General features: G+C 37.3%; 1 protein-coding gene across 2 annotated transcripts in view; it reads left to right on the forward strand.

Moving 5' to 3' along the window:
- LOC150084009 (uncharacterized) overlaps positions 1 to 16,378 on the forward strand; it is a 171,838-nt gene that overhangs the window by 125,053 nt on the left and 30,407 nt on the right. For both annotated transcript variants that reach the window (XM_090375843.1, XM_090375844.1), the window contains 2 exons: positions 4,379 to 4,517; positions 14,282 to 14,351. In XM_090375843.1, the coding sequence (XP_090231969.1) occupies positions 4,379 to 4,517; positions 14,282 to 14,351 (209 nt within the window). The remainder of the gene's footprint in view (positions 1 to 4,378; positions 4,518 to 14,281; positions 14,352 to 16,378) is intronic.

Below are 16,378 nucleotides of genomic sequence, written 5' to 3' on the forward strand. Positions count from 1 at the left end.
TATTTCCCTGTACAGTTCCTTATTATACTCATCAGAGTCATTAGGCCTATAGCACACTCCTACTCTCAATTTTGATCTCCCAATGCTTATGTCACACCAAACTGACTCAACACTGCACTGTCCGGCGATGTCGACTGGCTTCACTTCCTTGGTTTTTATGTGTTTCTTAACTAATAGCATAACCCCTCCCCCCTTCCTATCCTGTCTATCCTTTCTGTAGACGTTGTACTCCCCATATTGCAGTTCTGCATCTTTTTATCTGTGTGACACCACGTCTCTGATATCCCAACAATATCTGCCTTTGATGTTTTGAGTAATACCTCAAATTCATCAAATTTATTTACTAAACTCCTAGCATTGGTGTACACGCAAGTATACCTGCACCTGTTTCTATTCTTAGCTACCCTAACACAACCCATGTGTTTACTTGTACCTCAATGGCTCCCAGCAGTCTCTGAAATACCATGCATCTTGTTTTTCAGGCTTCTGCTCATTCTAATAGAAGCAGTGCAAGAATCTCTTTCACCTCTGCCAGTGGCTACTGTCAATCTATTGGTCTTTGTCTCCCCCCCAAGCTAGCAGTTTTCAGACCCACCTAACACTGCCTCGATAGCATCAGCAAATATTCTTGCACCCTTTCTATTTAAGTGTATCCCATCCCTGTAGAAGCAATCTCTCCTGTTAACAAGTACAGTCCAGGCTGAAAAAAATTCTACCCCTTGAGCCTTGCACAATCTTTCCAGGGCCGAATTGATCGACAAGGCTCTCATCATATACTCCCTCCTATCGTGTCTGGGCAGAATTGCAGACACTTTCAAATTCAACCCTAATTCTCGGCTTTTGTTCAACAGTGACCTGTACTTGTTAAGTAATTCTGCCGGTCTCCTACCTTTAATATTATTAGTGCCAACGTGTACAACTATATCACCTTTTGTGCCCTTAAAAGATGATATTCGCTCTACAACGTCATCAACCTTTGCCCCTGGCAGACATACCCTGGTCCTGTTCCACCTATCTTTTTTACAAAGCATGTTCCCCGTTTCCCTGACAATAGTCACCAACAACTACTAGTTCCTTCGGGACCAGCGCATTCTGCTTTGGGGGTTGTCTCTGTGTCACGCGATGCCCAAGTGCAAGCTCTGGCGTTGATGTGGGCAGCTGAGAGCTTGATGGGCCCCTCAATTTAGTTTCTTCGAGGGCATCCACCCTGTCCTTCAAGCTCTCATATAGGCCCACAAGAACGCAGAGTTGTTGCTTGATATCGATACACTCCTTGCATCGCGCACACACACAAAGACATCCCCCTTGGCAGTATCATGTCCCGTACCCGATTGCTCTGCAAACATCAAGCAAACAGTGCATTTTATAAGGCTGTGAGTCAGAGGACAACTGCCCCCCTCAGTTCTGCTCTGAGCCACAGCACTTCCATTAGCTTGAGCCTTTTGCTTTGCTGCTCTGGTGTGAGTCATGATTCTATTAATTTATTAATTAATTATAATTAATTATAATTAATTATGTTATATTATTAATTATGTTAAATATAATTAATTATATTACGTTTGTAATCTAAGTCGTTATATGTATTTATTTAAACGTACAATTTAACTGCTAACGAAGTTCAACTAACGCTATCTAGTACGGTATATAACTATCGTATCACAAAGGCGGGAAAATTACGAATGGTACCAGAGTTGAAACACGTGGAAACCTTTACCGATACTTTTATGCAATTACAGGGCCGAGTAAAGAATAAATACACCAAATTAATCAGAAAATTATTCTTATTCTGAATGTTTAATTGTTTTTGTGGTTTGTATCTTTTCATAAGTGAAGTATTGTCTGCAGCAGGTCTTGTCTGTCTGCTACTCCTTTCACAATCTTCTTTACACTCTTCCACCATGAGGTTACACAAAGCATTTTCCTATGTATCTAGATTAACTCAGCATCTTCATCATGAACTAGGCCCCTCCGTAGCCAGGTGGGAAGGAGCAGCAGTGCGTAGCACACGCTTCTTCATTAGACCGGGGTTCGAGCCCATGACCACCAAATACGGAGGATGCAGAAAGGTCAGGGAATGACCACCGCATATTCCCGGAGCAATATGGCCTTAGTTGCTAATGCTCCTAAAAACCAAATAAACAATCATCATGAACTTATACAAACTAAGTAAAATTCAATAATGAACTTCTTCCATTAATACATTTATTTCATTCTTTCATTCTACTGTTCCAGTTGAGCTGTGCAGTTCACCTTACTAGTGTGTGTGCAGTGGGTGGCACACACTAGTAAGATGAACTGCACCTTACTGTTAGTTGATGCATATGATGCCTTAATTGATGCAAGAAAGCAAGCTTATACAGCATCAGCCAAAAAAAAAAATCCCATTTTACAGTGGTCTAAGCTGGCTAAAGGCAAATTTCTGAACATCTATTCTACAATTGTCCTTCCTCAGTTTGAATTTATGCCCCCTCAGGTTCGTAATCTGAGCAATAAGAAAAATCCCATTAGCATTAAGCCCTCTCAACCCAATCAAGGCCTTATACACTTCAATTAGATCACCTTTCAGGCACCTAGTCTCCAGATGCTGCAGTTTACAGAACTTAAGCCTTTCTTGGTAAGAGGACCCCTTTGTTCCCCTCACCAATCTTGTTGCCCTTCTCTGTACTCATTCTAGCAACACCCCATCCTTCTTAAAATGGGGCCTTCAGAGCTGTATGCAGTACTCAAGGTGTGGCCTGATCATTGCCTTATTCAAGGTATATTCTCTACCACCCTGTGTATAGTAACACACAGTTAGTGTTTCTCTGAGTTAACCTTGTACCCATATGTGGTAATTTGCATTTGTCAATGTTAGGAAACTTCAGTTGCCACTTCTGAGCCCATCTGCTCAACTTTTCTAGATCCTGTTGCAGTAGCATACTGTCATTAACAACCATGCCAACCTTTGTATCATCTGAAAACTTGGACATTAAGCCTGATATACCTTCATCGATATCATTGATAAATACACAAAACAACAATGGCCCCAACACTGAACCCTGGGGAACTCCACTAATAACATTTAGTCTACAAAGAAAAGTGTCCATAAATTTACCATTCTGTCTTCTCCCACTCAACCACCCTTTTATACATTGTAGAAACTTGCCCTTAATGCCATACTGCTCCAATTTGTACATTGGTCTTCCATGTGTAACAGTATCAAAAGCTTTCCTGAAATCCAAGTATATTATATCAAAATTATTTTTTGCATCCCCTTTCTCTTGTAACCACATCATAATATCCAATTAAATTGGTCAGACAAGACTTCCTCTTAAACCCATGCTGTCTAAATTATTACTGCAGTCTTGTCTAGATGATCTGAGTGCTTTTTTTAATCAGTGACTCCATTATTTTCCTGGGAACAGAAGTTAAACTAACAGGTCTGTAATTACTCATGTCACCCTTAATGATTAACCTTTGTGAATTGGGGATATATTTGCACATTTCCAGTTCATGAGGATCTCCCCTAAGTCCAAGGATGCCCTCATTATTATGGCCAAGGGTTTGCTTACTTTCTTTGCTGCTTCCTTTAATATCATTGGATAGATCCCATCCACCTCAGGTGCCTTTCTTAAATTTTAACTTCAACAGTTTCTTCTCCACTTTGCTCTCTCAGCTATTACAAAATCATTGCGCTCTATTAGTTTAATAAGAATGTTCTATGTGCATTATTAACAGCAATTCTCTTTCCAACATAGCTACCATTAGTGTAGATCCTTTGGTTATGAAATTATACACCTTGTAAACTTACCTTCTTACTACCACTTGTATATAAAAGCTCTTGCTGTTAAATAATATTCAATTAAAAGTGAATATGTGTATTTGTATAACAAGGTGGGTGTTACCCGAAAGCAATTACTATTGAGCTCGTTGAAAGATTTTGATGTTGGAGTGTTACAAATCTTCATAAATATAGCAATATCAAATATTGCATCTCAGGTTGAAAGTTTTACCTATTGCTGAGTGATTTTTAAGAGTTAAACAAAAGATTAAACCTGGTTTTAAAATAAAGTGTTAGAAAAACAAAACACTTGGTGTTTGTTACATGTGATTTCTCAGATGTTTAGCATAAGGATATGTCTTCAAGGTGTATTGCAAATGTATAGATATAGCAGTTGGGTGACATATAAATTATATACTATAATGATTAATCATTTTGTACCTGACTGCATGTGTAACTTCACACAGCATGTCTGTTATATTGCAGTTTTAGAATATTAATTGGTTTAGTGCAGAGAGTTCAGAATACACTTATTTTTCCCTGTATGTTTACCTCCCCCCCCACACATTCACACAAATTCTTATATATAATTTGAATGATAATTAAATACTTTACCAGGGATTACTTGGAGATGGATATCAACCTTCCTTCAGAACGTGTTCACCAAATCGCAGACATTCTGGTTGAACATGTAAACTGTAGTACCAATAGGTTGCGCAGCCTCTTTCTTGTGGAAGATCTGGTGGACTCTTTGAAGGTAATTATTTTCACTTTATTTTGAAAATACTTTTGATCAGATTTTACTTATTTTAATTAGTGTTGCTAATTAAATGTATAATTTAATGTTGCATTTAATAGCAACATTAAATGCAGTATTAATGTATACATACTTGGTATGGTTCAGACAGCTTTAATGGTTAAAAATTCAAGGAATAGGCAGGATGTGAAGATCTCTTGACCTCTAATTAACAAAAGGCAGTACCTCTTTCTGCTGCTAATAGATCTAGGTCCAAAATTATTTCTGTTTTTCAACACAACCAAAGTTAGATTGGGGGTTTCAGTATTCTTTCATCTTTTACATGTATTTAATAAAAAAAAAACTTAAAGTTAACAAAACCTTCCAGGCATCAAGAATCATTGTTTTCAGTTCTGTAGGACTAGGACCTTTTTATTGAAATGTTGAAGTAAATATATGCGTTTGTCATGCAGTGTTCTGTATATGAAAAATACATTTAAAAAAAAAAAAAAAGTAAAAAACTTAATTCATAATAGCTTTTTGTAACCAAATTATTGTTATATAAAGTTACTCAGGATGTTAAATATATAAAAGCAGACTATAAAAAGACTTTGGAAAGGTGTATTAGAATAGTAGCAGAGTTCTGTGTATATATGAACAATATGGAATAGAGGGTGCTCTGGTTGCAGAAGAGAAGTTGGTGGATTTTTGGCTGCTGTAAAGGGACAAGTATTTTTGATATTTTTACCGTATTCTTTGTTAATTAACATACTACATTGTGTTTTACAAAGATATTAAATAGGTTTAGTAGTGTTCGTTAGCTTCTTATTATTAATATAACTAGTGGTTTTTGGAAGTTATGATTCCCGGTGTTGGCGCCAATGTTGTTGAACTAGCCGCCATGTTGTAGTCAATAAGAAATAGTGTAACGTGTATATCACAAACTGATAGTATAAGATCTAATGTAAAATTAGATAGCATAATATGCAGCACTGTATTTAGGAATTTGTTAGCTTATTATGGTATTATCAATTAATCAAAAATATTATTAATCTTATTAATTTTCACTGTTAATTAAATTGTATTTAAATGGAAATCACGACCCAGACTAGAGCTGAGAAGCAAAGATCACAGACTAGCAAGAGCGTGCAATGCATCTGTCTCAAGTGTGCAAAGTGTGAAGTGTCTGCTGACCTTTCTAAAACAGGGCATGATATAGCCGAGGAGGATGTCCTTGTGTATGGTAGATGCCTAGAGTGTCAAGAAATTAGGTGCTAACTCAGCGTTCTGATGGGAGTCTGAGAGCTTGAGATGTAGGGTAAAGGCCCTTGAAGAAATTAATGAGGGGTCCATCAAGCTCTCAGCTGCCCAGCCCAACAGCAGAGCTCACTCCTGTTCATCAGGCAACACAGAGACAATCTCCAAGACAGAATGCGCTGGTTCCACAGGAACTAGTTATTGTTGGTGACTATTTTCAGGGAGACAGGGAAAATACTATGCAAGGATAGGTTGAACAGGACTTTTGCCCCTGCCAGGACCCGGGGTCTGCCAGGGGCAAAAATTGATGACGTTGAGCAGATATCATCTTTTAAGGGCACAAAAGGTGATACTGTTGTACACGTTGGCAGTAATGACCTTAAGAGTAAGATCTGCAGATTTCCTTAACAAGTACAGGTCAATGCTGAAAAAATGTTGAGTTAGGGTTGAATGTGAAAGTGTCTGCAATTCTGCCCAGACACGACAGGAGGGAGTATATGATGACAGCCTTGTCGATCAATACTGCCCTGGGGAGACTGCAAGGCTCAATGGGATAGATTTTTTTTTTTTTTTTTGAGCCTGGTCTGTGCTTGACAGGAGAGACTTGTTTCTACAGAGATGGGATACCCTTAAATAGAAAGGGTGCAAGAATATTTGCTGGTGTTATGTGGGTCAGAAAACTGCTAGCAGACTAAAAGGTTAACAGTGGCTGCAGGCAGAGGCAAAAGTGATTCTTGCACTGCTTCTATTAGAATGAGCAGCAGCTTGGAAAGTAAGGTAATGGATATTTCCAGGACTGCTGGGAGTCATAATGGAACAAGTAAATGCATGGGCTGTGTTAGGGTAACTAAGAGCAGAAACGGGTGCATGTATACTTGCATGCACCCCAATGCTAGGAGTATAGTTAATAAATTTGAAGTGCTAGTCGAGACATCAAAAGCAGATACCGTTGGGATATAAGAGACGTGATGTCACACAGATATAAGCAGTTCAGAATTGGAATTTGGGGAGTAAAATGTGTACAGGAAGGGAGGAGGGGTTATGCTGTTAGTTAAACACAAAATCTAAGGAACTGCATTCAATTGATTTTGGTGGACAATGCAATGTTGAGTCTGTGACATAAGCACTGGGAAAGGAAAAATGAGAGTAGGTGTGTGTTATTGGCCTAATGAATCTGATGAGTATAATGAGCAATTTACAGAGAAATAGTGGGCCAAGTAAATCAGAATGTCTTATAATGGGGGATTTTAACTTCCCAGATATTGAATGGAACTTGTGGGTTGGTCACTCGTACATTAGCAAGACTTTTGTGGATTTATTGGATCACTGTTTTCTACAGCAACATGTTTGAGAGGCAACCAGAGGGAGTAATACTCTTGATCTGATTATCAGCAATGATTATTCAAGCATTACAGATTTGCAGATAAAGGAACTGCTGGGTGACAGTGATCACAATGTACTGATGTGAGAATTACTTAAAGATGTAAGTACCATCAAGGCTAAAGGAAGGGCTTTTGCTTTCATAAAGGTGACTACAGGGGTCTGACAGTTTAAATTCTGTAGAGTGGAATCAACTGATGATGTTATTAACGTTGAATTCTAAATGGGAAGACTTCGGGGGCTTAATTTTGAAGGCTACTAGGCTTTTCATTCTAACTAAGCAATACTGTTCAAGGTTTAGGCCTAAATGGATGTCAGATGAATTAATGAGGCTCGTTGCAGAGAATAAAAATGTATGGGATGCATATAAAGTACCAAGCGATACAGAAGCCTATGGCAGATTACGAGGTCTTTGGCAAAGGATGCAAAGGAAAAAAAGCAAAGAGTTCTTTACTTATGTAAACTCTAGAAGGAAAGGGATGGATCAGATTAGACCTCTTAACATAGATGGGTTGACCATTGATGATCCTGCTCAGGTAGCTGATAAAATGAATGAGTATTTTGCATCTACATGCACACACGAGGAGTTACATTCAATGAGGGGAATGCCAGAAGTTTATCAAACTCTAAACGGGGAGCTAAGTGATTTTGTAATAACTGAGAGCAAAGTGGAGGAGAAATTGTTGAAGTTAAACATAATGAAGGCACCTGGGGTGGATGGAATATTATCCAGTTATAATAAAGAAGGCAGCAAAGGAAGTAAGCAAACCCTTAGCCATAATAATGAGAGCTTCCTTGGACTCGGGGGTGGTCTCCATACACTGGAGGTGTGCAAATGTATCGCCAATTTACAAAGCTAGGTTCAAAAGGTGACATAAGTACTATAGACCTGTTAGTTTAACTTGTGTTCTGGGAAAAATAATGGAGTCGTTGGTTAAAGAAGCATTGCAGGATCACCTAGACAAGATTCCCTGCAGTAATAGTTAAGACATGCATGGGTTTGTTAAAGGGAGGTCTTTTCCGACCAATTTGATGTGGTCACAAAGGAACTGAATGTCAAAAATAATTTTGATATCATATACTTGGATTTCAGGAAAGCTTTTGATACTGTTCCACATGGAAGACTGCTGTACAAATTGGAGAGGTATGACATTAAGGATAAGTTTCTATAATGGATAAAGGGATGCTTGAGTAGGAGACGACAGAGAGTGAATCAATGGACACTGTTCTTCGTGGACAAATGTTATTAGCGGAGTTGTTTTGTATATTTATCAGTGATATTGATGAAGATATATCAGGTTTAATGTCCAAGTTTGCAGATGATACAAAGGTTGGCAGGGTTGTTAATGACAGTAAAGACAGTATGCCACTCCAACTGGATCTAGATAAGTTGGGCAAGTGGGTTGGGAAGTAGCAACTGAAGTTTAACATTGACAAATGCAAAGTACTGCATATAGGTAAAATAACCCAAGAGAAACATACCAACTATGTGGTACTACACTCAGGGAAGTGTAAAGTGAGAAAGACCTGGGGGTAATTGTGCAGTCAATTATGAAGTTTGCTGAATAGTGCAGACAGGTTGCCAAGGCAGGTTGTGGAGTCTTATCAATGATATATAGGAATTTTGATAGCAGTGACGAGGGGTGCTTATCCCGTTGTACAAGGCAATGGTCAGGCCTCCTTCTAGGAAGGATGTAGAGTTGATAGAACGAGTGCAGAGACGGGCAACAAGATTGGTGATGGGAACAAAAGGGTGCTCTTACCAAGAAAGGCTTAAGTTCTGCAAATTGCAGTGCCTGAAGAGTAGGCACCTGTGAGGTGATCTGATTGTGGTGTTTAAGGCCTTGAATGGGTTGAGCAAGCTGAATGCTGATAGAATTCTTCCTTTTGCTCAGATTAAGAACCTGAGCCATAGATTCAAATTGAGGAAAGATAATTGTAGAATAGATGTGCAGAAATTTGCCTTTAGCCAGTGGGTAGTTGATTGGTGGAACAGACTTCCATTTTTGTTGTGGAAGTTGATAGCCTAAATTAATTTAGGGCTGAGCTGGGCAGGAATTTTGAACGAATGGAGGGGTGAAATGGGAGGGGTTTTTTTTTTTTTTTTTTTTTTGGCTAATGCTGCATAAGCTTGCTTTCTTGCATCGTATGCCTCTACTAATGCAACATTGGTGTGTGCATGGGGTGGAATAAATAAAAGATGTTACCAAGTGAAATATTTAGTTTATTGGTATTAAAGAATAAACTGATATTTAGTTAGTCCCAATAGCTTGTTTTTGTGTTACTTGCAGTATATTGATATGGAAAGCTGTCAAGATTTGATTTAAAAGTAGATAAGATGGTTTTTTAAAAAAAATTTTCTTTTTAAATCTGTTCCAATTTTTAAAGCAACTTGTGTTTCCATCTGTTATAAACAGTCTTTGATTTGTTGGAAACAGATAACAAATGGCAGCACATACTTGAAAAATTAAATCAATTCAGTACATTAAAGGAATATAATTTGAAGCAATCTTTAAAGCATACATCTGTGTGTATACATAGATACTTAGGAATATATAGATCTATGCTTTCGTATTCCAAATAAGAATGAATGAATGATGTAGGTATGTTTCCATTGGAAAGCAAAACTAGAACAAGGCAACCCAAACTAGGTATTGGGACTATGTTTGTCCTTTTATACCCATAAACAGTATTATTTTGAACAAACAGGTGCAACGATTTTTGCCAATATAATTGCAAGGGTACCGTAAAAGTTCAAAGAAGCTTCTAGTTAAGGGATGGGAGAAGAGTAATAAAAACTTGTTTATTCCGTGATATGGGTCAAAATAATGCTTGCACACATCTCAAGAATTCTTGTTTGTTTTTGTAACAGATTGTTGGCAAGATGTTATGAGGTTCAGCATTTCAGTTGAGTGGGAAGATAAGCTAGAGAAGCAAGCTTAAATAACTTCAAGGGTGTGTCAAGGTAGTAAATTAAAGAGGAATACTTAGTCTTAACTGTGTCTACAGCAATGGCAGGAGTGTTGCCAATAAAATGGGTGAACCCTAACTCCTGATTAGGACAATTAATGCTGATGTTGACGTTAACAATGCTGAAGGAAACTGGGTATGAGTTCCACTATGGTATGTATAATGTATTTAAGAAAGATGGGGAAAATAGAAGGGATGTGAGGTCATGCTTCTTATCAAAAGCAGCCTGGGTGCAAAATGAGCTTTTGCTGAGCCAGAAGTTTTGCCTGACATCATAGAATCTGTGTTGTAAAAGTTAATTGGAAGAAAGGAAAGTTATGAGAGTTGGAGTCTTCTACAGACTAAAAGATTGTGAAGAGCCTCTACTTGCAGCTGGAATGGGCAAATAAGTATTAACTTATTAGGGGTGACTTCAGTCTACCCCTAATTCATTAGAATAAGTGGGAGGGAAACTTGCCATAGGAACAAGGTTTTAAATAAACTATATGATGATTATTTGTACCAGCATGTTAGAGAAATACTAGGGGTAAGAATATTCTAAACCTCATTACTCACATATCAGGGACGGCACAGGGCTTTCAGTACAGGAACCAGGTAACGATCACAGTCATTAGTCAGAAGATGAAGAAAGATTTTGCAGTAGTTGAAGGCACAGATTTTGATTTCAGAAATGGGATTGACATTTAAGGCACTACATGACACCTTTAAAGCAGTAATTACAGACCACAAATGCATATATACTGTTAAGAAAATGTGGCATGAGGAGGATGTTAAGATGGGTGAATGGAAGCTAGCAATCTAATAGTGAGAAAAAGGTAGCAGGGGACAGTTAGAGCAGTGAATAGTACTGAAGCCTACAAATTGATCTGTAATTGTATCACAGATAGGATTGGGGGGGGGGGGGACAAGGCTGAGTCTGAGAGAGCACTGGCTAAGAGAGCAAAGAAGGGAGACAAGGAGTTTTTTTTTTTTTTTGTTATCTGAATACAAAGATGAATAAAACAAATTGTATCAGCTGATGTTGCTGATGAATTGAATAGGTACTTCACATCGGTCAAGTAAGGCTGCTGAGGTTGATGGCATATACATAGTAATTTTGAGGGATGTGACTAGAAAGTGTATTGAACCATTGAAGTTAATTATGAAGGCATCACTCAAGCAATTCCTTTGGATTGGAGAAGTGCCAACATATTGCCAATACATAAAAACACTTCTATGTATAAAGACCAACTAAGACCAGTTATTTTGATTTCACTGTTGGGGAAAATCTTAGAGGCAATGATTAAGAGTACAGTCCGGTGACACTAGCTAGAAATAACATTCTGAAGGGCACAGTATGATTTTCACAAGGGAAAATCGTGTTTAACTAACCTCAGTTATTTTTTATTAATGAGCTGGGTGTAGGAAATTTGCAGTTGATGTAAAGATGAGTTGTTAATGACCAGTGCCAAGTGGTGCTTCTTCAGGATTGATGACGAGGACTTCTGGAATGGTCAGAAAAGTGACAGCTATCAGCAAAATGGTGTTGCACTTAAAGAATATCAACTCCAAAGTAACTTGTGTGCTTGGTAGGGCTGGATTAAAAAAAAAAAACAGGAAGAAAGGGGTGAGCAGTGTAAATAGGTGGCTAAAACACCCATTTTGCCCTATTGATCATTTATCAAACAATATCCTGTAGAGATAGGTCCTAGTCCCACTGTATAAGGCCATTGTATGACTGCACTTGGAGTAGTGTCCAAGTATGGAGACCTCATCTGACAAAAGACATTGAGCTTCTTGATAGTGTCCGAAGACAGGCAATTTTGCATGAGATTGGTAAAAGGGCAACCATACAAGGAAAGGCTTCAATTATGTAGACTAGAGTTTGGTTACCTGGTACCTTAGAGGGGGATCTGATTAAGACTTTATAAGGTTCTGAGAGGTATTAATAAAATGAATGAAGATCAATTTTTCACTGCTATAAAGAATTTCATGATTAGTAGCCATAAATTCATATTACAAGAGAAGCAGTTGAGACTAGATTGTTATCCAGAGAGTTAATTATTGGAACAAGTTGATTCCATAGATAGCTGTCAGATAATTTGAAGAAATGCAAAGGTCAATTGGATAATTACCTATATGAAGAGGGAAGTGCATAATTCAGGGTTTTTTTGCTGATGTAGCAAAAGCCGGTCACTTCAAGGAGATGACTGGAAGGAAGGGACACTGTAGACTAATACTAAACTGAAACAAGAATGCTCGGAATTTGCCCAGCATTAAATTATAAGAGCTATTAGATTAATTAATTTCTTCCCAAAGAAGGAAGTCTGCAACAAAGGTTTTCATAAAAATATTTGCTGTTATTTATTTAACAAGTTACATTTCAGATTAAATGCACAAGGCATAATATGATATGGGTTTAAATTACCTATATAATATCGGTGTAGATACGCCATAGTTTACCCACCCATAAATTTAACTACATACGTAGCATAAAGGCTTCATTTAATTTGATCTCATTGTGGCTGCCTTCACAACAAAATACCAGATATTGCACTACTTTGAATAAGTAATGCTCCTCTAGTAGAGAGGATTACTGTTATTTATTCTCAGTGGGCACCACCACCATCCAGATGGCACCGCTTCAAAGCTAGTTGGCTTCATCAGGTGGTGCCCACTGAGAATAAATTGTTTCATACCGTTTCATTTTGTATGTTCTATGCTGGTTCTTGAAATCCTTCAAAATTATCAATAAAATGACAGAGTTTATTCCAAAAACCATGTTCTTCTCTATAATTTTGTCGCACACTAGTTTTGCTATTTTGATTGGATCTAAAATATGGAATTCTTTTCAAAATTCTTTGAGTTGGACCTCTCTCCTTATCTTTGACTGGACAAAAACTCATGCACAGTTGTATTGTATAGTTAGTTACTTAACACATATGGTTTGTAATGCCATATTTATGAATGTTTAGTATTTATTTATTGCAATTAATGTTCATTATCAATTTTATTGATACTTGGAAAAAAAAAAAAAAAAAAACTTGTAAAGTGAAAGCTCTTAAAGCAGGAACTGCCTGTATTGACACATCTGTACTTGTTTTGAAGAATACCGTTAGTTTGAAGTTTGGCTGGACAGAAGTCTTAAATCAGAAACTGCATCAAACTGTGTGTTGTTGACTTTACTGAGGTATGAGCTGAAAATGCTTGTACATTTATGTAGTTGAAGGGAAGGGATTTATTTCTTTTGCACAAAGTAGTGAATATTCTTGCTTCAAACTCAACAGAAACCTTATTGAAGATTTGGCCTTGAAAAAAAGTTTAAGCCATAATCATCTAAAATATCTATGAAGTTTTTATTTTAAATATTTTAATGAATTAGAAAAACTAAAATAATAGAACTGTGGAACCAGGGAAGTGAAAGAGTCCCGAACAAGTTTTTATCATAAGTTGGGAAATGCTGTGTTACAGTATTCAGCTCATATGCCTTTCTTAAGAACTATAAATGGTAAAAAAATTAATTTTTAAAATTAAAAAATAATAAATTTTTGAGTTTTGCTCTTCACTATAGATCCATGAATCACCATTGGTCAGAAAAGTTTGCATGTACCATATAAGTAACTCCATATTATGGGAAATTTAAACAGATATTCAGCCAAGGATTTGCTGCCTAATATGGTTTTTATAGTAATTTTTCTTGGAGATAGTTTATATATTTTTACTGTGCGTAATTGGATATATACATTGTGCCATTTGATATCTTAATTGTGATTTTGAATCATCATTGTATTTTTGCCCTGATAGGGTTCCTGCCATTCTTTGTAGAAATGACAATACCATTGCAAAATAAATAACATCACAGTATGAAACTACTATTTCTTTGTATAGTATAAAGGGTGATAGTACTTCAATTTAAGAGATCATACCAATATGCTGATGTTAATGTCGGCCATCTAAGTGTTAAAATTTTAAAACATTTAACTGCAGTTAAATGTTAAACAATCAGTGTTTAGGACAATCAATCAATGTGGATCTGAAATTATAGATTCTCATTTTAAGTTGCCTTAAGCTGAAAGATATCTGTAATTTACTAGTAGAAATATTAAGGATACATTTACCATTAATGTAGTTTCAAAACCATATTCACTACTACATGCCCTAAATTTGCATTTGAATTATTTTAAAATTATTTTTTTCAGCTTGGAGTATTGTTGTGGTGTCTCACCTATATTGGAGCATGGTTCAATGGCATGACTCTTGTAATATTGAGTAAGTAGTGTAATTTTTCACTTTCTTAGATAACATCAACTAACAGTATATAAATGCCTAAATTCTTCAGTGGAATTAGACCTATATGTTCAGTTATACTTGTCATGTCATTTTCTCATTTAAGCTTGTACATTAATGATATAACTAAATATCATGACAGTAGATACTAAATTAATATAACTGCATATAAATCCAACCAAAACAGTATGAAGTGAATGCCCAGGATTTTAACCCATAATAGTGATAGAGAGAAAGCACATTGATTTTATTAGTATTCAGTGTTTAATGGCCGGAAATTTAAGAAGCAAAAAAAGCAGGTAAAAGAAAACAGTATTTGATGATAAAACTAGCATGCAGCTCAGAATCCTATTGACAGATGTTTCCAAAGATTTTCTTTTCTTGGTGATGAATTGCAAATGCCACCAAGAAAGGAACATGCACAAATATACTAGGCGCCTCGGTAGCCAGGTGGGAAGGAGCAGCAGTGTGTAGCACACGCTTCTTGATTAGACCGGGGTTCGAGCCCGTCACCACCAAATACAGAGGATGCGGAAAGGAATGACCACCGCATATGCCAGAGCAATATGGCCTTAGTTGCTAATGCTCCTAAAAACCAAACAACAACAAATATACTATCTTTTGATAGTAATGCTAAAAAATTCAAATGGTATTACAATTAGAGCAACAGTGTCATTAGAGCCAGGAAATGTTTGTGTGCTGCGACTTTTACAGATGCATTTGTTTCTACAACCATTTAGTATAATGGACTGTATAGTTTACTTATGTGTTATCCCTAAAAGTATTTAGGCAGAGTCCTCCACAAATATTGTGTACTGTGCCAGTTCTTTGTGCATGTATATCAGCTCCTACATAATATAAATCTTGGTCTGCTTGTGAAACAGCAGAGTTGAAAGCAAGGGTGGGTCGTTGATTGGAATTTGCAGACAATAACAAATGATGGGATGACATTACCATCTCATTGAGGTTGGGTGCATATCAGTAACCTTTTTGTGTGCATCTAGCTCTTCTGAACCTCCCAAAATCCAGCATGGCAGATGTTTTTCAAAGGGGGAAGACCATAACTGTTTTCTCAACAAAAAGGGAGTAGGAAGCCTGAACAGCCTCAGACTTGCAGAATGTGTTTGGCAACCCACAACGATGTAGTTTTTGCCTCTGTCGAAGTTGTCCTTGTTGCCTGCAAAAACACCCAGTAGGTGGTAGATGACTTTCATCAACCGGTGAAATACCACCACTTTGCTTATTGGAGGCTTGAAGTGGTGAAACCCATGTTTAGTCTCTACAGCAGTTTCTGGCAAAATACTTCTCCTTCAACCCATGCACGGTACTAAGTACTATAGGTTTTGATACCTTTCGTGTTTGGGGTTTTCATAAAAAAAAAAGAAAAAGAAATAATCAGGATATTATCTGCCATTCTATCCCTAAACATCATGGAACAGGTCCAACCAAGAGGCCACAGGCGTATCCATCATGTTGACAACCAACCATAAGAAGCTGCACAGCCGTCGATTCAGTAGTTTGGCAGCTGTGTGCAAGTTCAATATCACAGTCACCAATGGAAGATTGTGTTTAGAGTAGTGTCATTCAGACAACAAAAAAGAGTGGTAGAAGGGGCTCTGGCATGATGAATCTTGCTGCACAATGTTCTCTTACAGTGAATGTTTTTGGGAGTGGAGTATGCTTCCTGTCAGTGTATAGACTCCTCCACATAGTTTGGTGGAGCCAGTCTGACATTTTTTATTTGCTTCGGGCTTGAAGTCCATGACCTATTTGGATGAGTTGGACAATTATTCGCTACCTGCACTGTGGCAATACTATGGAAATAGGCCCACCCCTCAGTATAATCAGCTTAGAGCTTCTATCCCTATCACACTCCCAAGTACAGCACTTCTTTGTCCCACAGTGGGTCAGACTAGCATTGGTTTGACTGTGGTTAAAATTAACTGGTTATGAAAATTGTTTTGCAGAAAGAATGAAAGTGAATTTGACTGACATCTACTGGAAGCTTG

This window comes from Mastigoproctus giganteus, chromosome 6 (genome assembly GCF_048544385.1).
Source record: "Mastigoproctus giganteus isolate SK-2022 chromosome 6, ASM4854438v1, whole genome shotgun sequence".
NCBI classification, from domain to species: domain Eukaryota; kingdom Metazoa; phylum Arthropoda; class Arachnida; order Uropygi; family Thelyphonidae; genus Mastigoproctus; species Mastigoproctus giganteus.